Consider the following 25,451-nt stretch of genomic DNA (forward strand, 5'->3'; position numbering starts at 1 on the left):
CTCTGGGACTATGGACCCACAGCTGCTATCATCCTGGGGAGGACCAACTTCTTAGCTCTTAGAAAGATAAATGATTTAAACTCTACACACCGACATGAATTGACACTTTGTACAGTGCCGCTTAAAATTCAGTACTTGTTGAGCCAGTTAATAAAGATTTAAAAAAAAATAAAAGGAAAAGGATATTATTCTTTGTTCATCTAAGAATGTCACAGGCCTTAATCCTGTTAAACCACAGTCCCAGCACTTAAATCTTGTTCCAAAATCTATTTCCAGAGTTGTGATGTTTGTGTGTGCTTGTGTCTTTGAAGGTGTGGCAATAAAAACTAGAAGGTTGATTTTCACACCATTAATATATACAAGAAACAAAGAGCCATTGAATTAGCATACCCAAAGGACAAAGAATTAAAAAAAAAAAAAAAAAAGGAATCTACCCACATAAATCCCATCCAGGAGGTGACCCTTTTTTATTGGACTAATTATAAGGAAATATAAAAGGGCAAGCTTTTATTAATCAAACTCTTTTCACTCAGCCATGAAGAACGGCTAGGTGGGAAGAAAGCAAAGAGACAGGGTTAATGTAAACCTGATAATTAAATTCAGAATCAAGTAGCTCAGAGGGAAGGGCATAAATGGAAAAGTCAGGTGGAGGTAGGAATTGGAATGCTAGTCCTAAACCATAATACTATATGGTTTGTGGAAACAAGAAAAGGAAAGCTATGAAATGTGTGTGTGTGTGTGTGTGTGTGTGTGTGTGTATGTATATATATACATACACATACATATACATATATACACATATATACATACATACATACACACACACATGGCAGGAGACTCAATCTTGCCTCAGATCACATAATTAAAGAGTGACAGAACAGGCTTCAAATCTGAAATTCAGGTCAGTATTCTACCATTATCCTTCAAATGTTTTGTTGTATAACAATTACAAGCAGAGAAAGAGCAGAGATGATGTAACCAATGTTTAAAGATGTTTCTAACATGAGAAGAACTCTTGTTGCCCTCTGAATCTGAATTTGTCTACTTTTCTTAAAATAGTGAACAAGGAATGGGAAATAGCCATGAAAACGTGAAGGGAAAACCACCAAAGTGAAGAGATCAAAGTTCAAATCCTAGCTCTAATTTTCTGTACAAACTTGAGCAGAATTATTTAAACTCTTTGGGCCTCCATTTTCCCACCAACAAGATGAGGATGTGGAAAGAGTATTCATTTCATGGATCAATATGCCCCGAGCCTGCTTTATACCCTGTGCTGTGTTAGAAGCCAAGAAACAATGGTCCTTACAATGGAGGGTCTCCATCTGGAAGACCAAGGTGGGAAGACCATTACACACAGGCCAACAAATGATGACAATAAGTTGTGATGAGGGTGAGAATCTGTTTCATATAGTGGCACTGGATCAGAGAGAAAGAAGAGGCTGATGGGAGGGAGAACTGTAGGAAATACTGCAGAGAAGATTCTGAAACAGTCTGTCAGATTTAGTTTCTTTGGAGATCAAACTCTTTTGGAAAACAAGTTCAGCATGGCTGAATGTAGGGTCCAAGGAGGATGGGAACAATTTAGGGAAAGTAAAGTGGGAAAGGACACGAATTGTCTGTCTGGCAAAGGGTCTCATATGTGGTGCAAGGCACGGCAGAGTTGTAAAGAAAGAAGAGGTCCCATCGGCATTTTACAAACATCACTGTAAGCATGGTGATAACTGAATGGCAGGGGAATGGCCGGGGATGGTAGAAAGAATCTGAATTCTAAGAGGTCAGTTAGGAGCTTAGGTTAATATTTCAGGTAAGAGATGATGAAGGCAAGTGGGATGAAGAAGAGCCAACATTGTCAAGAAATATCTAGGAGGAGGAATCTCCACTGGGTGATCAAATGGATGTTGGTTTTGACCAAGCTGGAGTTATGATGCAGCTGCTGGCTTGGGTGATGTGGAAGGGTAGCAAAAAGAAAACTGAGCTTGGAGGATATGAACAAAGAGATTCTTTTCTGGTGCTAACGTCTTTTCATGGAAAAAAGAGGTCAGGGTACTTGGTGTTTTGGGAAAGGATGCCTTAATGTATTAAGATCGATTTATGTAGGTTGGGTGCCTTGCCTGGACATATCCTGGGGCAGGTGGCATCATTTTACAATAGGCTGCTGACAGTATGCCAATGTGGGGCAAAGAAATTGACTGATATGTAAAGTCGTTCTCTCCCTGAAGACATATTCAGGCCACCTTAAGTACACCATTGTAGCTTCTGTCTGATTTCCCTGTGCTGTGGGTACTTGAGGCTCAACTTTAGAGATACCAGTTGATATTTTGCAAGAATGTTTATCTTCAGAATTTTCTTCATCTCAAAAACTTTTCTGTCCCTCCTCATCATATTTATACAGTAACACTCACCCTCAGTAGGTATTATTTTTATGGCAATGGTGACCACATTTGTATCCATAGACTTGCCCCGGCCTCTAAGTTCCCGATCACAATCACAAGTTGCTCAGACAAAAACTAGGTGTCATGCTAGCTTCTTCTCTTTTCTTTAAAATGTACCCTAATTTAATCCACCACCCTTTCTCCTCAGCCACTGCCCCAGCCTCTTTACTCGCTCTGCTTCCATTCTTCTAATCCTTTTTCCATAGAACAGTGAGTATATATATACATACATACATATATATACACACACACATATATACGTATATACATATATATACATATATATATATTCACTTCATTCTCCTGCCCATTGCTCCCATCTGTTACACCTGGATTATAGACTATAGATGGTGTGCTTCTGCCCTGGCCAACCTCTCTAACCTTATTTCACCCACCTCTCACTCACCTCTATGCTTTTGGAACATTCCAAATTTGTTCCCATCTTACCTGGAATAATTTCTCCCACATTTTCACACAGCTGCCTCCTTCTCATTCAGCTCCCAGCTTCTGTGTCATGTCCTTTCAGGAGGCTTTTTCTGACCAAGCCCCTTGGATGGCTTCTAGTCATTTCCAATCATATCCCTATTATAGTTTCATCAGAGCACTTATCAGTAGTTGTCTATCTTACTCTATTACACAGTAAGCTCCATGAGAGCAGGGGCCTTGTTTGCTTATTAAATACAGTGTCCCCAGAAGGCAGAAAAGGGAATAGATCATTGTGGGTGCAATCAATTTACTGAATAAGGGAACAAATGAATGAACACAAACATTCTAGAAAAGTGATGGTGCTATTGAGTAAGAAGTAATAATTTCTGGCCAATTTCAAAAGTGATCAGATTTGTACGTATTGGAGAATATGAATGCTTACAAATTGTAACAAAATTAAATACAGGATGAGAGAAAGAACAAATGTGGCAAGCAAGTGAGGTTAGGCAGAGAAGAGATTTGGCTAATGCATTCTTAAGGAAGCAGTGGGGTTGAAAATAAACATATCCTCATTTTCCTAACGGTATTGCTGATACCTTCTGGTATTGGGGGGGGCCCTTTTCCTCCTGCAAACCATCACTGCAATCATCAACAACATTCAATCAAATATCCCATTCAGGAGAGGAGAGAGGGGTAGACATGCACACTCACACACACATTGTTTTCCTAGTTTCCCACCTTTCCCTGCAAATGCATTTTGTTTTAGTGCTCCAGGAGGCAACCTTCGCACAAAGTCCAATGGGGACCACTGGGATTGTGCAGTATGGCAGTCCTGAAAAGAGAGACTGTCAAGCCAAATGTGGCAGCACAGCATTTTTGGCTGTCTAGACTTCTTTATGAGGGAGATTGTTCCATTAAAAATGTCCTGACAAACTAGTTTTTAAAATGTCAGTGCACTATGTCCAGTAAGTTCCTAATAACCAAAATGAAAATGGTCCAAATGGCATACTATTCTTCAGGCTGGTGCTGCTCTGGTTTTAGATTTTTGCATAACTCAGGTGAGTCTCAGGTCCCTTCTTCTTCTACCTCTTCTTCTTTTTTCTTTTTTTGGTGGAAACGAAGAATATTTTATTAAATATTTATACCTTTCTTCTTAAGGGTGTGCCCAGGACACTCTACTCTCATCTCACAGCTTTCCCTGCTACCTGTGCTTTCCTGGGAAACAAAAGAGCATCAGCCACACAAGTGAATGAGAATGGAACCTTAATGGAGGTCCTGGGATAATATTTGAAAAAGATGGTCTGGGCTATGGAAAAAGACATTCTCTACTAGCCAGAGTAATATGAACCTTCCCAATAACTGAATTGTATTATACAGGAGGAAGACTTCCAATGATTTAACATGCGTTTTTACAATCAATAACAAGGTTGCTGTCCACAAAAAATAGAAAAACTCACTAAGGTCAGAAAAAGCTCATAGGAAATACTGGCACAGTAGCACCAGTGAAAGGGGTGGAATGAGACTAGTTCAACTTAGAGGCAGAGACTGAGTCAACTGGCTGCATTTCCGTTTTATGATGATAGTACATCAATATCAACTCTCAAGATTATTTCCTGAATGTTCACAGCACGCTCTCGGAATTTACCAAGTTTAACCTCTAGGTGGCAGCAACTTTCTTCTGTTTTCAACATAGTTGCCTTTGGCCTTTGTTTCCTACCTTCAATATAAATCCATACTTCCTTCTTCCCCAAATAAACACTTCACAGCCTGTAAAGTTTGGGGTACATGACTGTAAGCCACTTTCACTGTAAGAAATCAGTCCATTCTTATGGTTAAGCTACAGGGTTCTTCAAAAAGTACAAAATAATTCAAGTCTAAAGTGAAAAATAATAGGAAGGTATTTTCTTTCTTTCCCCATACCTATCGACTACAAATTCTGAGGAAGGCAATGTTTCTTTTTCTTTACAGACCTCTGAGGGAAAAAGGCAATGAGTAGAGAAATGGGAAAATAGATGGAACTGGAGAGATTTCTATTTTACAATAACAACAATTTAGCCCTACGGGTGATTGAAATCATTGCTTTCTAAAGGATGTGACATGATATGTTCATGTATGAAGGTGTCCCAAATATATTATAGGATGGAACAGATTATTTAGTGAGCACAATCATGATCGGATTGGTAACATACAGAGTTACCCTTCTGTTTAGCCTTTACAGAAACTGAGGTAAACTGGATGCATTTACATCCTAAAATGCTACCATTTCTGCTTGGATGTAACATGCCCCTTCTGGAGCACGCATTTACCTAGTGTGCGCAACCACAGTCCTACCTACTACCTACATATACCCATCTGCTCAGGATTTTCCGTTGTTAGAGTCCATAGGGACCCAAGAGAGTTGAAGTAAATTATAGCTTCATTTGAGGCTATATAATAAATGCGGGGTGTGTCAACGAATCAATTGGATGATGCCAAAGAGATTCCTTTTATGTAATATTGAAATTTGATTGTGGGCTCAAACCTAAGGTTTATAAGGCACTTTCTTTCAAGATAATATTATTATGAAGAGTATTATCTCTTTTGCACTTTTCCCAAGACCTAATTTGAACAGTTTGGGTCAGACACCATTCATTCATTCATTCATTCATTCATTCAATAGAAATACTGAAAAGCAGGAAGGAATAAAGGAATAAAGACTAACTTAGTATAAGTGACAAATTTACACCACAAGCTTGTAGACTCAAGCTTTATACACTTTAAGAAGTTCTGGGCCAGCCTGGTGGCTCAGGGGGTTGGGGCTCCGTGCTCCTAACTCCGAGGGCTACCGGTTCGATTCCCACATGGGCCAGTGGGCTTTCAACCACAAGGTTGCCAGTTCAACTCCTTGAGTACTGCAAGGGATGGTGGGCTCTGCCCCCTGCAACTAAGATTGAACACAGCACCTCGGCTAACTTGGTTGGAGCGTGGGCTCTCAACCACAAGGTTGCCAGTTCGATTTGAGTCCCGCAAGGGAAGGTGGGTTGCGCCCCCTGCAACTAGCAACGGCAACTGGACCTGGAGCTGAGCTGCGCCCTCCACAACTAAGACTGAAAGGACAACAACTTGACTTGGAAAAAAAGTCCTGGAAGTACATACTGTTCCCCAATAAAGTCCTGTTCCCCTTCCCCAATTAAAAAAAAAAAAAAAGTTCTTCTGCTTTGACTATTTTTGCTTTGACTATTTTATATATCTTATCACAATAATTATGAATGTTTGGTTTTAAAGACTGCATTTTAAAATGTGATTTAAAGTAGGATTTCTGGGAAAATGAATGGTTTGAAGGGATTAGGACCAAAATCTGTAAATTTCAAGAAGACTGGAGTCTATTTTGACATCTTCTTATGCTTTGGCCATTGAATAACCAAGAATAAGATCTAAGAGAAGCCATGTATTTTAGTTACTCTTGCAGAGTACCTTATCACCCAAAATGTAAGAAATCATGGTCTCCAGGGAATAACATTAAAGTTTATTCACTACCTTTAATGACAGCTTCTAATTCACCAAATAGTAGGATAATCGATAGCACTAGTTTTTGAAGAGTAGTCCTTCCCATCATTTTTTGGTACCAGTACCTCCTGTTCCTTTGGGAAACTGTCCCGTTACCTGTGGTCCTCACTACATGTGGTCTTAGAGGGACAGTTAACCCAGGTACCTTTCTCCCTCAGCAAAGGGCTGGGACCTAAGCCCATCAGACTCTAGGGCTTTCTCACTCTAGGTCTGCACCTGCTTCTTCAAACCTGCTCCCTGAACCCTGGGTGCTGTCCTGCTTCTTGTGTGTCTTGAGGCCCAGCTCCTCTGCTGTATTTTGACTCTAACTCACCTCAAGTGCTTCTACAAAATTATCATTTGCTTAAGTTGGCCAGACTCGGTTTCAATTACTTCCAACAAAAGAATCCTACCTGATAAAAGAGACTAAACTGAATGAAAATTTAGACAGAAGTAATGGCTACAAACAGGCAATGGATGCCAGCAGGGTCTTTAGCCCTTCAGCTACCATATTAGCTGTGCACGTATGTTGAATTGCTGTGACGAAAACCAGTGTGATATTGGGTTGATTTTAATTTTTGGAAAAATATGTCACACACTATTGCTCTTCTAAAATTGATTAAAAGAGATCTATTAATTATGAGGATATTGATCATAGATTAGGTAACCTAGTACTACCATGTTTCCCCGAAAATAAGACCTAGCTGGACTATCAGCTGTAATGCATCTTTTGGAGCAAAAATTAATATAAGACCCGGTTGGGTATAATATAATATAATATAATATAATATAATATAATATAATATAATATAATATAATATGATAAAATAATTGGGTCTTATATTAATTTTTGCTCCAAAAGACACATTAGAGATGATTGTTCGGCTATGTCTTATTTTGGGGGAAACACAGTATATTAAGAAAAGTAATACATAGCCAATTTTAAGGAAATTACTCAGAAACCATGAAAATCTAGTGGTCAGCTGAGAAAAATTAGAGTAAGGTGAAATTGCATCTAATTTTAAAATTGCTAGTTCAGGGGTAGCCGGTTAGCTCAGTTGGTTAGAGCGCGGTGCTCTTAACAACAAGGTTTCCGGCTGGATCCCCACATGGGCCACTGTGAGCTGCGCCCTCCACAGCTAGATTGAAACAACTACTTGACTTGGAGCTGATGGGTCCTGGAAAAACACACTTAAAATAAATAAAAGTTTGAAAAAAAATAAAAATAAAATTGTTAGTTCATGTGTATGCAGAAGACCCTTCATGGCTAAAAAGATGACAATGCAAATATGACTAATAGATGGAAACCAAAATAATACTGCTGGTACACCCAGCATTCTCACAGGGAAAGCCCCTTCAGATTTATTATCCTGAGTGGTATTCATAGCACATTCACGAACATACTAGGATTTTTGATTGGGTCCACATACTAGTCATTATTCTTTCAAGTACATATTTTGAAGACATTTAGGATCAGCCAATCTTTTAGCCCAAATATATCCATTCAAAAATACTATGAAACACTTAAGAAAGAATGCGGTGTCTCTAGATATACATAAAATAAGATCTTTCTTCATTTTAATTTGATATGTTAATTATAACATGACTTGTACTGGTGCCATCACAGATCCATATTTTTTCATATTGGGACAGTTTTTTTCTGCATTGTTCATTAATGACTCCCACATCCCTCTGTCCATGTTTCATTACAACATGGCCATTATTTTAAAGTTCTACATCTGACCAAATTTAACAGGGACGGGATTGTGATGGAGAAAAACGCACACTGCACAATTTAAAACTCTGTAAAAAGCTATAGTTTCAGTAGTGTTCCCAGAGTAAATCATCATTCCTGATTATGTAATTTTAAACATCCTTAAGTGTATAAAACCACCTAAAAAAATTACAGTTCTATGAAAAATATGCTACAACTCCCAGAACTACAAACAATACCTTTTGTTATTTCTTTTCTTCTGCTTACTTTGGATTTAATTTGCTCTTCTTTTTCAGGTTTCCCTAAGGTGGAAACTTAGATTGTTGATTTTAGGTCTTTCTTCGTTTCCAATATATGCATGCAACAACATAAATTTCTTTCAAAGCACTGCTTTTGACGCATCTCACAAATTTTGATTAAGTTGTGCTCTAATTTTCATTTTGTTAAAAATATTTTTTAAATTTCTCTTGCAATTTCTTCCTTGACCTATCGAAGCATGTTGTTGAGTCTCCACATATTTTCAGATTTTCTAAGCAAGTCCTTTTGAGTACGGAAGAAATGTCTCTTGGTCATGCTGAAACAGTTAACACAACAGAGATGTTTTATTAGAGACTAGGACTACAGCTAGCTACAGTGCTGAGAAGATGGCAGGAATGCAGGAATGAAGAAAAGAGTATACTGACATGCCTTATGAGTTCTTATATCAGACTTTTGGTAATACACTATAATGGTTCTGAGTAGCAGGTTGGTGAAAACAACATACTCATGGACTTTCAATAGAAAAAGGTCTCAGAAGTGGTGATCTTTATGGTTTAACATGATTTTATAGTCCCAATCCTTTTATAATTAAGGAAATAATTGCAGAAATTAACCTAGCTTAATCCCCCCTCCCCCCAATCATCTTTACTATGACTCCAGCAATACTAGACATAAAAATCAGCTGATACTAACAGGAACGTGAAACATTTTTATTATGAGGTTTCTTGCTAAAATTCTAGGTAATAGGGAATTTAGGAAAATTAGACCAAAGGTCTTCAATAAGGTCAATCTGAAAGGTGGTACACAAGTTTAAAGTATACATGATTGTCACGAAGCTAAATTTGAAGAGGTGCTGGAAGTAAAGAATTTAATAGCTGATCCTGGATTATAACATTAAAAAAAAAAAGATGTGAATTTGGAGGGATTTAAAAGGTAGCAACATCCTGGAGGCACTTCTTTTCATTGCAATTCAGTACGTATACACAGAACTTGCCAACTGGTTCATGATTATAGGAATGATGCCCATTTTCTGAATCTGTTATCAAACATCGGAGAGAATATGCTTCCAAAGGAAATCTAAAGGCAACATGCTGTTACTTATAAACACATATGGATTGAAAAAAAACAAAAATTAAGGGGTGGCCGGTTAGCTCAGTTGCTTAGAGCATGGTGCTGGTAGCAGCACCAAGGTTGTTGGTTCGATCCCCGAATGGGCCACTGAGAGTTGCACCCTCCTTAAAAAAAACAAAAACAAAAACAAAAAAAATGATGAAGGCCAGGCAGGCATTCTGGGAATTAGAACTTTCACATATCAAAGTCCACACACATCATCACAATTTTTGCCCCATAAGTCAAGAAGCATGGCAGTGGAATGACCTGGTAATTAAAATAACATAAATTGTCTATAAATAATGAGCATATGCAAGGAGCTGCAAGATGATGAGTAAACACTGTGGCAGGGAGTAACTGCCACATATTGGAGTGAGCAGCAATGTCTTCATTAGGCCTCTTCTATTTCTCCTTTCTCTTCCTTCATCACATCAATATCATGGGAATTTCCCCGACAAAAGCCTTCTGCTTGGCTCGTAATGAATTAAACATTCATCTTATTTAGTCTTTAGCATTTCTTGAACAGTAGCTAAGCACTGCATAGTGGAAAGATGACTGGACAAGTGTGCAGAGACCATATGCCCATGGCTGACAGGTTACGTGTTGGAAAGTGAGGAGCTGAACTGAACCTGATGATGCTTTCCCTTCCTTTGCAGCTCTGACACTGATACTAACTACTACATTTGGAAATGTTCTGTCCCTTTCTAAAGGGTGAGCTGTACAGCTTTCTGAGAAGTTTCCAATATCAACAACTTGAGTGTCTTCCTCCATTAAGGCAAAGCTGTAAAGAAAAACCACTGTTCTTATTTTTATCACAAAGATCTATACTAGTTACATCTTCTAGAAAGATTCTACGAAGTCATGTCTAACATTTGCAACCGTTTGCATATAAATATTTAATTTCATTGTAGCACTATCTCCAACAATAAAACATCAGTGTGAAAAGGCTCTTCCTGTTCTCCACAAAAATTTGTGGCACAGAACGTTATCACATCCAAATGTGAAATGTGATTCACACCCAGAAGGTATCAAAATTTGCAGATACTCCATTAAAAATTGGAGCTTCTTGGTGTAGACAGCTGTATAACATCTCAGGCATGTTGGTAAGAAATAAATCATAACTGAGACTGGTGGTGGCAGCATCCAATTGGTTAGAGGAAATTACTTCTATTTTATTGATGAATTCCTAGTAATACTTTATTTTCTGTCATCATATAAACAGCCCATATAGTCTCTATTATGTAAGACCCACTATTACAGAGTAGTTCTAAACGGATGTTTTAGGTCCACAGCGTAACCACTATTACCACCATCATCAAGAACACTATATACTCAAGTCCTTTAAAAGTCTAGGAATGGTGCCGGGTGAAGGGAGAAGTGGAGAGAAGAGAAAAAAGGGTAAAAAGGTAAAAGTGAGCAGATACTAATATGCATGTCTTCAGAATACTTACACTGATCCTACAAATTTTGGGAGTCTTAAATCAACTTCATTGTTCAGTTCAGAGAAATTCCTCCCTGAGCCCCTTCCTGTTTTGCTCTAACCTTTACATTTATACCAAACACAGGATTCAGATTTCTATCACATCTTCGGGAATAAAACAGCTGAAAAATGACTTGGAAACTCTCTGTGGATTTGATATCAGACTATAATCATTTCATGAAAAAAGATCTGTAAGGAACAAAAGTCTATTTGCACATTTAACTCTTTAATAAGGTTGGCCCCATTTTCCCCAATTTGCCCCAAATGGAGCAAAATCTTTTTTTCCTGACATTGTCAGACATAAGAATGAGTGGCAAACACTCTACAAAAGGTTTCTACAGTTATTGGACAAAGGAAGGTGTGATCACCTCCACTTAGGGCCAATGGTGAAGGAAAGAGGAGAGATACGATTCATGAAATACAGAGGGAAATTCACATGCTGAAACACAAAGTCTTGATCAATCCTCAAACCATCAAACACTACTAGAGTGGCAGTGGCAGTGAGGGGAGAGCCATTCTGATGAAGAGTTTAGGTCTGGCCTGGATTGCTACCTTTGATTAATTGGAGTTGTACTGTGATCTCATTCATGTTCTTTATCAGGGTGCTAACATATCCTGCAAGAAGTTCTTATTGCCATTCTTTAATCGCCGAGAGCTAGCAGAGAGCTATAGCAAGCTGGCTCCATCCTAGCATCTGTCATTGGAACTCTTACATCCCGGTGCTTTCATCTCCTCCCTGGATATGTACATTCGTTACCACATTTTCTTTTCATTCCAGCAGGTTTGTTTGCCTTTCTGAACAGAAATTCTTTTCCACACATTTCTTTAGTTTCAGTGGAAATGCTGCCACAGGAATAAGGTGAGTGGATGCCTCTCATATTAACATTATGCAAAGAAAAACACTACTTAAAATCTTAAACCATCTTTACCCAATAATCAACACTGGTTTGATAGCTAAAACCACTGATATGTACAACCCACCTACCAATTGTCATTCATTTTCTATGCAAAAACCTTTGAATTCGAGCCCTTCCTCTTTTACGGAGGTTTAATTTCTTATTTGATGAACAATATTTTTTTAAAGGATTGAAGCATTTGCTAACCCAACTTCAAAAAATCACCCAACATCACTCACATATAGTGTTTGCACAGCTAACTCAAGTCAGAGCCAAGCGAGTACTGAACTTCACATAATTCTATAAATTATCCCACACTTCTATTTTGGGGAGAACAAGTGTCACTTTCCCTTCATCTCCACTGCTAGCATGAGTATTTAAACTTCCTGGATTTTCAGAGCCAGTATTTCTCAAAGAAATAGCGAGCGTTTATCACTTAACCAGATATAGATGCTCAGTGACTCACTGGGCTACTTCCTAGCTAGTTGATTTATTTTCATATAGCAGCCTCGCAGTATTAACTTAAGGAAAATTCAAGGTAGTATATATAATAGGAATTTTAACTAACGCACGACCAACTAAAGCACCTGTATTAAATCCATATGCTCCTATTATAGTTAATTTAGAATTGTCTCCAGGTCCCTGTACTTGGGTTCCAATCTATAAAGAAAGCCTCAACCCTCTGCTTTTCCTACTAATTCTGGAATTCTGAGTCTTCACTCAAAAACTCTCTCTGGGATGGGTTTTCTGACAGTCCTCTTCCTTCCTTTATATTTTCTCCCTTCTCTACTGACCACTCTAAAATTAACCTTAAACAGAGCTGATAACATTTCCCTCTGAACATTATATTACAAATACATCTCTTTACAGCATTATCCACATTCGATTATATATTACATGTTGCTTGTATGACATCATATACTATTGATTGTATATTATTTATGTGACACCACACACACACACACACACACACACACACACACACATCCCCTACAAGACAGTGGGCCTCTTGAGAACAGAAACCATGTTTTATTTATCTTTCTAATCTAGTGCTTCTCACAGTGCCAGGGACAGTAAATAAATGTTGCTGAATAAATAAAAGCTGAATTTTTTTCAAGGCTAGGAGTAAAAATCCTTTTTGTTTTTCATAGATTATTTCTCTGGAGGTAAAAGTGGTTTAAACTTACTAACCAAATAACGTGCTATAAATTATGTTGGAACGAGTTATCGTTGTTATTCCAATACTCCAGAAAGTAAAAGTGAAGAAAAGAAAATTTGTTATTTACGCAGTGTTCCACATTTAGCTATTGAGAAATAAGTTGTAGAAGCAGGATCTTATAACTGACAAAGCTGTACTCTGTCCATTAACTTATGTTGTTCACTTGAGCATCTAATTGTCTCTATAAATAATAAAGTTTCTTAGTGCAATATGGCTTGCACTGAGAAGAAACAGCAACTCTGTGCGGTCTGGAAAGGACCTGATTGCTCCCTGTCCTTCTATGTAATGGCCACCGGCATTCTTATTCCCTCAGGTTTCCAGGTTTGACGGGACAATATGCTTTAGTGATTGTGAGAAACCAGGAAGGATGTCCCAGCTTTTAGACAGTGTGAGCAAATGGCTGTATCACCTGTGCTCCATTTCCCTCTCCGTGAAAAAGAAAAGCACAATATTTAACAACAACATCAAGCTATTGTGAAGGTTAATTAGATTTAACGGGGAAGGGAGGTGAGCTGATTAGGCACTATTCAAATTCACAGAATCATTATTTTGTGTCTAAAAATAATCCTGATTTAGGAATAAAATTAATTTGGAAGTTCAATCTTTGGTAATCATCTTCCCATACTTTAAAAACTGTCACAGCTTTAATCAAAATCCCATTTTAAGCACAATTCGGTGAAGTAAAAATGGAGACCTGTGAATTTCCATTCACCTCTGAAGTAATACAATACAAAGTTTAAGTTCAATTTTTTCTTTCTTTCCTTCATTTTTTTTTGAAGATACATTATTTCTGGAAAGGTTAATTTTGTGGAATGGGGTAGATAATATAACAAATATGGACTTTAAAACCTACAATATTATTTTTTGTTTCACATTCTTTACAGAATCAATAATCAATGTTTTGTGGCTGAACTAACTTTTCAGGTCATTTCTGGTAAGTTTCATCCATATTTCTGTTCAAGAACTCATTAGTAAAAGAAGATCTTTGTATTTCCCAAATTAAAATAACAACAACAATCTCTCGATATTTAAGGCTCATTCAGAAAAAATTATCTAAATATATCAAAATTAGTATATTAACTTACTGTGAAAATCTTCATGAGAAGTGGATATTGGTACCTGAGAAAAATCTGAATTGTTGCCTAAGTGTCACTGAAAAATTTACAGTGTTTTCAGAAAAAGAGAAACATTCTTTTAAAATCTAACGGTTGATAATCCTGGAAAGTATACCGTACCTGTTAGGGAAAAAATGTTGCACTCAGTTTTGGTGAGTAAAGAATTTTGGCTGGAAAGCACTTATATCATGTTCACTTAGATCTTTCCAAAGGAAAGGGAGATTATGTAGTTCAGTAGAGATATATTCTCTATACAGAAGCAGGACTAATTCTCTATTGTTTTAACACAGCCTTTTTAAAATTTCCCATAAGACTTACAAGTTCTCATAATTTAGACTGTGTACTCACCAAGCAAACTTCTGATTATTCATTCGATTTCCGCGGACCCTTGATACTGGGGATGGATGTACCCTGTAGACAGATAAGACGTAATCCAATCATTGAAAAAGCATGTTCCTGATTATAAGTGAACAAATAACAAGGGATTTGGTTAATAAATAATTTCTTTTAGATTTGCTTAATATGAAATCCCCCAGATATTGATCACTTCTTGGTAAAAGGATGCAATTATGTTCCCATGCCTACAAACCTGTAGAGTCTGTCTCTTTTTCCTTCTATACTTTTAACATAACAAGGGTTTGTCACAATGTTCACTCTGAAGACACCAATTTTAATCAATTGATTAAAGCAGGACCCCAGTTTTAATCCGTTGATTAAAGCAGGACCACCAATTTTAATCAACTGATTCCTTCACTCAATCCAACAAAGTTACTGACTACCTAGTCCTTGCCAAGTGTAGGAGTGGGTAAAAATAATGTTAAAGTATGGTATTTGCCCTCAGTGAGCCCTTTCTGCTACCTGTTCCCACAGAGGGACACAAGAGACAGTCCAAGTACACACTCTTCTCAGTCAACTTCTAGATTTAAAAGCCTAAAAAGCAAGATAATAAAGGGGATCAGGATATGCCACCCCAAAATATGCTAATTTGGCATAAGGATTATTTTGAGCTAAAGGTAACTGAGAAAAAGCACACAGGAGGAACTCTCTATCTTTCATTTATAGATCTAAAAGCAGGGCATGAAGTTATCTTCTGTAAAGAAAATTTTCATTTGTAAAGGTGTCCCCTTGTCCCATACCAGGAAGAGGAGTACACGGTAGGATGGTGCTGAGATGAGTCTGCACAAAACACCCTTATGTACCATTTGTTTCCCCATACATTTCCTAATAGTTACCTTCTTACAATTTACCCCCGTAGAAGCCCAGACCCTTTTTCTTTCAACTAGTCCCTTCTCCCCAATTCATCATCCTTTGTTAAAGTGGTATATAAGTGCCAAATTTTAACCACCTTTTGGAGTTACTTATCACTGAGCACTCCTGCATGTATGTATGTTGCACACATAAACAGTTTTTTCCTCTTGCTAATCTGTCTTTTGTCAGTTTAATTTGCAAGTCCCCGACCACTGAATCTGAGAGGATACAGGAAAAGTTTTTTTTCCTTCCCTCTATAACTTCATCCACATGTCCAGAAATAGAATCTGTGGGAATGGGGGGAGGAAGGAAAGGCAAACAGTTATTTCTAGGGGAAAGACCTTCTAGATATGATGCTCTACAGCTTTGAGTTTTGAGGAAGGCAAATTCAATTCAAAACTTTAGCAAAATAATGCAGAAATAAAGACTATATATTGTTTTACAAGCTTCCAGAGTTGGAGTCATCCACTGAAAATAGTTTAATTTTCTAGGAAATGCTGGTATCTTCGAATCAGGAACTAGCTGCTGAACTTCATCTTTGTGGGTCACTAACTGGCAACACAACATGCCCTGCTTGTAGCAAACTTCCTGCTTTGCTCTAGCTTTACTAGGATTTGTGAGATCTAGGCAGTCTTTTAGCTGGTGCTATCTTTAATCTTTATGTCTCAGACATTATTCTTATTTACAAGACAAGAAAGGAAATAGGGATTTTAAACTCGTGTTCAAGTCCAGTTAGAGCGCACGGATCCAGTTCTCCACAGTTGTTCAGCAAGTGAAAATCATTTCAAAACAGGTAACACAGTTTTCCCCCTTCAGAAGGGCCAACTGCAGTCTTCCAGGAAGTCCTGAGCCAGACTGCACTTTGCACTCGGAAAGCTTATTTCTTCCAACATCCTTTATTAACATTCTTTTCCTCGTGGCACTTCTCAATGGCTGCTGCAGCTGAGCTGCTCAGCACAGATTTTCTGCTCCACATGGGGGAGGGGATGTTAATTATGCAGAAAGATGGAGAGAGGCCAGACAGCCCCTCTGGTGAACTGTCTCATTCAAGCAAGCCCCACTTCCTGCTGTTTTGCAGCTACAAGGATCACCTGTTGGTCTTGGCATCTGGCCAGGCTGGGGCCCAGCGGAAATGACAGACTCAGCTAAAAATGAAAGCCTGTTCATATTCTAGTGCCCCAAATTGGGGGGAGAGGGGGAAAACACATGCAATAAAACAGTAAGAATTATACAAAAGGTAGCAAAATGCATTTTTTCTTCTCCTCTTTCTTTTTTTCTTTCCGTCTGTCTGCTTGAAATACAATCATCACAATGGAACTGTGAGCCAAAAAATGTCTCCCTAGTTAAAGCCCCTGACTTAAGCGGAAATACAGGAAATCCTCTCTATCCTTCCCTACATCCCCACTGGCTGTCAGTCTTATGGCCTAAATAAAGTTTTAAAAAGTAACAGCCCAATACTCCCAGTTCTTTAACCCATTCTACAGCCTTTCAATGTTTACCTCTTTACTACTTCCTCCTTAACCCTAGGATTTCGGTCCATCATGACAATTCCACCAGGTGAAGTTTGATGATAGAAGTATTTCTCTTATTGACGGTGGTCATTGCATGTATCAGTGAAGAAATGTAGGCCTGTTTAACCTATAATTACAATATTCTCTAGGTATTTTTATCTTGTAGCAAAACTCCATTGACCCAGACATCAAGTACTATAATACAAGCAGATACTTTCTGGAACAGTTTAATAATTTTTCAAAAAATTCCCGATTGTGTGTGTATGACCAAATAATTATAAGGTCTCTTAAATTAAAACAGTGGAACAAGAAAGCTTTTAATCCCTTCCCAAAGTTAGTAAATTGATAACCTGGAAGGTACAACATCTGATAAAGGAGACCATAAAGGTCTGCATGTCAGCTACCGGCGGTTTATTTCTTGAAAAGGATATGCAGTGTTTTTGTGAGTTTGGTCTTTAAATTGTGACACTTTCTTTAGCCATTGCCTACCTTCTTTCCACATATAGCAGCCAGGCAGGTAGCAAAGTCAAAACCTCTGCAGGAGAGACCACCGCCTAATCTGCATGTCATGCATTATTCATGACCCCCTGATTCCTGCACCTGCATCTAGGCAGGAAGCTTGCAGGGAACGTTCATTATTCTTCCCTTAGCCTCACACAGGCCCGATTACTGCTAAGCCACTTTGTTGTGTAACTAAGGGTTTCAAGCCTTGGTACTAACCGCTGGAATCGGAAAGACAGAACAAAACAAAGAACAAAAACCAAAAAACCACCATGCTGAAGAAAAGGGCAATTGTGGTTGTTGTGTAACATGCACTGAACCCTACAATGTGCTCTTCTGAGACCAACAGTTTATGTCAGATGGAAATGCTCACATTTAATGATTTACATTACGTAGAACAAAGGAAGCTATACCATTAAGGCCACATATACCAACTATTCTATTTATATACACTTACTCATCTGAGACAGACAGCATATTTATAATTTTATACAAAGCTGAGCTTAATTTAGCTTTCCTGCTAAGCATATAAGAACTTTTTAGACATCTTAATACAGAAATGACCCTTCTTTCTTTGAGTATAAGCACCAAAGGACCTCACCCTCAAATATTGTATTTTAATGACTAACATTTATAGTTAATATGATCACTCTGTTTTTCAATGTTTTCATGAATCTACTTGAGTGGCTGTTGGCTGGAGATAGGATGTGAAACCCGGGTAACCAACACAAATTACTGATCACTGATGAGCTGCTGGGGAAGGGTACCGATCCTACCTTGTTACTATCGCCACCAGAGAAAAGCTGTGACAACGCCAACTCAATCTTGTAGCCCCCCCACTGGAATTAGGATGCAGTGGTGAAGAGCACAAACTGAGTCACCAGCCTGGCTTGGAGTGAATTCCAGCTCCACCATTAACCAACAGTGTCATCTGAGAGGAAGTTACTTACCCTCCCTGTGCAAATGCAGGCAATAATGGTGGCCACCTCGTAGGCTGTGAGATACACATAGGTTAATAGTTGTAAAGTGTTCAGAACAGCGCTTGGTACCCAGGAAGCCATTAACACATTTAACTTTTATATCTAGCAGTGCTGGTTGGATTGGAAAGGATGGGAAGATGAAACTAGAATATCTAGTACATTCCAGGGGACTGAGATAACAAATGTGCTCTGCAGAGTCTGCAGTCTTCCCACTCAGTTTACGTGATTTCACTAATGAACACATATATACTGGGTGCCAAAAAAATGTATGCATATTAAGAAAGGAAAAAACTATTAAAATTGTAATACTCAATATACACCGATAACAAAAAAGATGAATACAAGTCATGTTTGACTTCTGCAATTACAAGAGGTGCTCAAAGTGGTTACCATCAGCGTCCAGACACTTGTGATTACAGTGAACTACTGCTTGAGCAACGCTGACCAAAGTGTCCACTTGTATACATTGTTTTTTTTTGTGGCACCCCTGGTACAGTAACACGAACCAAATACTGTGATTTCTAAGGTATGGCTTACCCTCTGACATCTCGTCTTCCTGTTCTTTACTAGAAAACCTGTCTTCTGTTTACTACATTGTATAGTATTTCCATTATGTCCCATTTAAGAACAAGTCAGTAATTATAGCAACATAAAATCACCCCATTCACTAAGATCTTACCATGTCACAGACACCAGGCTTCGAACCTTAAACACATTATCTTATTTTATCTCATATCATTATTATCCACACTTTATCTTTGAGAAAATAGGTTTAGAAGAGAGTTAGGTAACTTGCCAGGGTCACACAGCTAGTGACCAGCAAAACCAGAACTTGAACACAGGTATGAGTTGTCCTACTCCAGATTATCATCCAGTCTTTGTGAGTGCATAGGTATTCCCTCCACACGACCCTAGAGGATGCAGTAAGTAAAGCAGCACTAAGGGATTTAACGAGAGACTTAGCATTTATTTAAGCTCCCTTGTACGTTCTATAGTGTAAGTAGATGCAAAGTGACAGTACTGTTTTTTTTTTCCTTTTGGTCTAAAGTTGACACCAGACCAACAACTAAGCATGTGGGTACTCCCAAGAAATACAGTCATAGTAATATATTATGTTCTCCCTTTCACAGTTATGAAGATTCATTGTTATTAGTGTTGCTATTTAAACACAAACTGTGTAATGCATGCAAGTTTCAGATGGTAAAATTAATTCTAGCTACATCCACTTCCTCTCTTCCCTTTTCTGTAGAACCCAATCCAAACCGTTTGTGTCCACATCCCTCCGATGACAACATCCTCGTCATTGTCATCAATGGCCTCCATGTTTTCAAATCTAAAGATTAATTCTCAGGCCTCATCTCCAATTCTCAGTAGCAACCGCCATAACCGCTCAAGCAATTCCTTGAAAAGCTTTCTTTACTCAGCATCACTGACATTCACCTGGCTTTCCTCTTCGTTTTTCTTTCCTTTGCTGGAATCTCCTTCTCTCATTTCTTTGAATTCTACGTGTTGGCGTGGCCTGGGGATCTCCTTCTCATGACCTTTCTCTTCCCAATTTCAACTCACTCCCTAGGCTAAAAAACAGCCTCCGATATGGCCACGCTGACCCCCTTGATATCATCCCATCTAAGCTTTACTTATCATCCACATCACAGTGACTCCCAAATTTCTATCCCTATCCCTATATTTTCTCTGAATATTAGACTCAGGTTTTTCAATCCTAACCTTTCCTTTAAAAAAAATTTTTTTAAAGGTGTCTATTTCCATATCTTCTCAGTTTCAAAAATAGTGGCATCATTCACCCAGCTGTAATTTTGGAATAATACTTGAGTCCCTTCATGCTATCACACCCCACAAATTAGAGGGGCTGCTTAATTCCGAGAACAGTCAGAATAAACTATCATTTCACAGAACAACAAAATATATATTGTAGGAAACTACTCATCTAGTGAGGTCAGAGGTTTTCATTATCACGATCATGAGAAATTATTACATGCAAGTATTTTCTATTCTTAAGTCCGATTTTTCTGTTATATAACAAAATTATTAGCCCATACTTTCATCCATAATTTTTCTAATTATTTGACACAATACACACTTTAACCCAGTTTACTACATTTGTAGAAAAGTAATCTAGAAATAATTCCACAATTGTTCTTAAGTATTGGTATTTTCTTATGCAGAAATCACATGAAAGATCGTTTTAAAGTTATTCTTGGTATTGCTTCCTTTTTATACATAGTTGCACTGAATACAACTTCTCATGCTTTTTCAGGTTAGTTTGACCAAATAAAAGTAAGCGTGACCAGTGTTTAAATGAAATGGGTCTGTTTTATTCTGTTTTTACCAAGTAAGGAATTAGATAACCATTAGGAATGCCATATATTTTTGTAAGTTTTCCTCCCCTTCATTATACGTAAGTTTCTCTCTCATGCAAAGAAACTGATATTAGTCTCAGAACAGTGGGCTGAACTTATACATCATATAGAATTAATGAGATTTTTCTTCCACTGTCTACTATAACAGTATAAATTTTGTTAAACATGCAGTGTTTTGAGGAGAGCAACATGAATTTCTTCTATACGTCAACAGAATGTGCAATTCTAAAAAGAGAACATTTGGCTTGCATAATTATATCCTATTAGTTAATCCCAGCTTCATCTCCCAGCATCCCCACTTGCTCTCTGTGTGGCTGTGACACTAAAGATTCTTCTCCTTCCCTTGTCACCTGGTTAGCGTATGCTCAAGTCTAAGAAGCCATCCTGAACCTGCAGGTGTAGGTGAACTCACTCCAAGTTCTCACAGCCCAGGGTACCTGCACTCGTTAGCTGAAGATTACATTTGTTTGTATTTAGTTTATTTCGTCTGTCTCTCCAGCTTGACAATATGCTCCAAGGGGAAGAGGGAACTTTTCCCTTTTTTCATTATCAGCTCTCCATTGCCTGCCACAAGTGGGCACTCAGTAAGTAACTGTATGGTTAGCCCTCTTTTCCTACTAGAATATAACTTCTACGATCGAAAGCAATGCCCATGTCCAATGGATTTGTTAAGCAGTGAGATGTAGAAAAAAAGATGAAAAGTTTTAGATTTAGAAATTTGAGCTATTTCGCTGACTTGCTTATTGAACTCCTCCAGAGCACTTAGCGCTTCAATAATTGAGCGATATTAATTCAATCCAACATACTTTACTCAACAGCTACTATCCATGAAGTCTTGAATTACAGAGTAAGACAGGATCTCTGCTCTCAAGCTTAAAGTCTAGCTGAGATAAGCAGGTAGCAATGATCATAAAATAGGGTGAGCAAATTAAAAGGGATTTCAAGTTTTATTGAAGCGAAGAAGGGGTTCGAATGAACTCAAACTGAAACAACAGAGAAGGTTTCAAGGAAGAGACTTTTATGCTGGGACATGAAGGATAAGTAAAACTTTCAGAATCAGAAGTGAATGATGGTAATGAAGATACTTCAAGGAGAGGAGTTAAATTAGCCACCTAAGTATGAGAGTGAATTGAAGGTGTGAGGGGCAAGTTTCTTAGAAACATTAGGGGGAGAAGAGCTAGAATGCTAATCCCGATCTAGAATACAGATCAATAAATAAATGTCTGAATAAGGAGCTAGTGATTGCGGCAATCAGCTTTGGAATAATATAAATCTTTCCTCTTTTGCTCACAGACATATATACACCACTTATATATTTAATTTAACCAACATTTATTGCATACCTATTATTTATTCATTAATTTGAATATTAATTGAACATCTATTGTGCCAGACACTGTTCTAGGCTTTGAAGTACTGTGAACTGTGTTAGGGGTGGGGGTACATACCATCTATTAACACATGGCTCCTGACTTCAGGAAGCTAATAGTACAACACGTGTTTAGACAAACAACTGACCATTGTGGTGCAATGTGGTAAATGGCCATGAGGGGACAGAAAAGGGGCATCTGAATTAAGCTTTGGCGTAGACCTCGATGTTTCCCTACGACGATATAGACAGGCAATAAAGGGTGGATATGTCCAATAGCAAAACTACAAATTGTACTGGGTGACTAGAGTAAAGGGTCTGGCAGGCCTGGAGGGGATTATGTAATAAATAGGGGGCTGATCAGGGAAGATCTTGTGCTAACTAATTACCTCAAAGAGAGTTGAAGGACAACCACTAAAGGCTTTTAAGGTTGGAAGTAACACTAGATTCACGTATTAGAAAAAAATCACCTTGGCAATAGTGCAGAGAGTGGCCTAAGAGAATACAGAACCATACAGGAACACCACTGGAGGGCTACTGTAGCAGCGTTGCCACACAGGGTCTACGATGACAGGAGTGGGAACGGCGGTGGGTAGGACAAGGAATCAGAGGAAGATGGACACACAATGAATTGTTATACCTGGGCCTTGATGGAAATATATGCAAGATGTGTGGAGGCAAAGCAGAATCCAGAAAGCAAAACACCCAGGGTTCTGAAATGGGTAATTAGAAGAGCCACTAGAGGGAATATGGATCATGTTTGGGATTTTAAAAAACAAACAACTGAAACAAACGCAATGACTTTCTGTTAGGTGCATGTTCTGGGTTCAGCAGCGAGTTTTAAGAAGAGAGCTGGAGATGTGAGCATCTCTATCATATAAATGGTTGCAAAGCCCTGAGTTTCACGGAGGCAGAATGTAGGTGATCCGACCTGCAGACCAAGGCCGGAACACCAGGGAACAGCCCACCTTCTTGGATGACTTCAAATCGTCCTACTCATTCACAGAATGTCAGAAACCCCACGTCCTGATGAGAAGCTGGCATTTCACAACACAACGTAGGCTCATGTGATCTCATGATCAATATTAAGAGAGTAAAACAAGATCTCTCTACCCTTCTCTTGATGTCAGAAAAACGGAAAATAATCTGTTTCTCTTTCAGGGCCGCCTGAGACAGTCAATGGCCCTGATGATCAATTCTGCAAACAACCCAGAAACCCTGGAGGCATCCTTGACTGAACTCTCCCCATATCCAATCCCCTTTCAATCCCTCACACTGTCATCTTCTCATTTCGGCAGTCACTCACCTGTTTGAACCCACTCCTCTCTCTGTCCAGCACTAATCCCAAACCCTTCTCCCTCAATCCATTTCCTGCACTAGAGCCATAGTGTTATTTTTAAAAGGCAAATCTCTTCTTCTTGCTCCATTACCCCTTTAGTGGCTTTTCATCACTCTTGAAATAGACCCAAGTCTCAACATGGCCCAAATGCCTGTGACCTGGCCCCTGCTCAGCTCTCCCACTTCCCTTCCCAACAGTATCCCCCTCCACGAACCGCTGCTTCCTGTGATCCAGTCACCTTGGTCTCCTTTCAGTTTCTCTGAGCTCAGTGCCTTTGCACATATTGTTGCTTTTATATGGAACCCCCAATAGGCTCTGGCCCCTTCACTTAGTTAACTCTTACTCACCCCCAGCGCTCACTCAATTGTCACACTGTTCCCCATGACTCACCAAAAAGGATCACATCTGTAGACGCTCATTATTCTCTCTGTCATTCACAGCACTTGTCAGGCTTTTAGTTCTATATAGATAGGACTGTTTGATGAGAAGCAGGAACTATTTCTCCTTAGCTCTGCCCTACACGTCCGATACGGAGCCCTACGTCTAGTACAAAGAAGGCACACATTAAACATTGAGGTAAAAATAAAAGATGATGATGGGAACTTACAACAGTAGCCTTTTTATCTTTCCTAATATTTGTTCTTGCAATAATCTTGGAAAATAAATGATACATATCCATATACATATACTTTAATACATGTACTTAAATGTAATACACATGTATTAAAGATAAAATGTGGAGTGGAAGAGGTGAGAGGAAAGTAGTGTGACCTATGTGTTGTCCAAGAAAACCTTTGCACCCACCGTGATGGGTTCTGTGGCCTCACATCAGCCAGCCTCCAGCCCTGTCTGCCGCACACGGGACCCATCCCAGCAAGGTTGCCAAAGCAGACACGCCCATCACTTCCTCACCTCAGGAGAAATTTGGGGAAAATTAGTGGCCATTGTGAAGAGACTGGTGAAATTCAAATGAGGCCTGTAGTTTAGTTACCAGTGGTGAAACAAAGATACTCTATTGGTTTGAATAACTGTGCTACAATGATGTAAGACACAAAAGGGTATCTGTAAACTTTCTAGAGTATTTTTGCAACTTTTAAATCCTAAAATTGTTTCAAAGTACAACATTTTTAAAGTGCTATTCCTTTGCTAGGATACGAAATAAGCAATATTGAGCTTCTAAAAACTACTTTTGCCGTTTTTATTTAGGAATGTATTTTTTCCATTCTTTTCAACAGTTACTATGGGTAACATTCATTCTATATTTGTTTATAAATATATAGAATATATCTCTCTCTCTCTGGCTGCACATTCTCTCTTATGCACTTTTTTTGTTTTAGTAAATAAACTGATCAATCAATTCTACTGCTTTCAGCATCATGGTTTTTGCACAGAATTACTAGTAATAGGTATGTTGAAAAGTGGTAGAAAGGAGTAAAAGAAAAAAGATAAATACATTTTAAAAGGTTAATAAAAATAATTCTATGGTGAGATTTTTGGAGGGAAAATTTAGATTATGTCTACAGAACAACCTATAATCTGGAAGCCGCTATTTATCTAGGTAATACAGATCTCAAATTCCTGCTTTGACCTGAGCTACCCTGATAACTGAATTGCTTCAGGTTTCCACTTCATTTTGTGTATTTTATAAGTCTGATGTAATATTTTGAGTGTTCATTGTATGGTGCATTAAGGTTTCTGTCCTTTAATACATGAACTGAAATACTTTGATTTTACTTGTTAGTGTGGACTGAGTTGGAGGAATTTCTTGAATGGACAGACATTCTGATTGGTAGTTATTCTGTTAGTCACACTGGTAACACCTTTAATGTAGTGTGCTCTGTCGAGAAAGAATAGTGAGTAGCAGAAGAATTACTTCAAATGCTTTTACTGCCTCTGGCTGCATTAATTTTAACATGCCTCATTTAGGCAAAAAAAAAAAAAAAAATAGAG

At 38.4% G+C, this 25,451-nt stretch overlaps 1 protein-coding gene across 17 annotated transcripts in view; it reads right to left on the reverse strand.

The window, feature by feature from the left end:
• Window positions 1-25,451, reverse strand: part of KLF12 (KLF transcription factor 12) — a 511,365-nt gene that overhangs the window by 57,735 nt on the left and 428,179 nt on the right. For all 17 annotated transcript variants that reach the window (XM_074329362.1, XM_074329360.1, XM_074329370.1 and 14 more), the window contains one exon: window positions 14,524-14,586. In XM_074329362.1, the coding sequence (XP_074185463.1) occupies window positions 14,524-14,586 (63 nt within the window). The remainder of the gene's footprint in view (window positions 1-14,523; window positions 14,587-25,451) is intronic.

The sequence above is a fragment of the Rhinolophus sinicus genome, linkage group LG04 (assembly GCF_036562045.2).
Source record: "Rhinolophus sinicus isolate RSC01 linkage group LG04, ASM3656204v1, whole genome shotgun sequence".
Classification (NCBI taxonomy): Eukaryota; Metazoa; Chordata; class Mammalia; order Chiroptera; family Rhinolophidae; genus Rhinolophus; species Rhinolophus sinicus.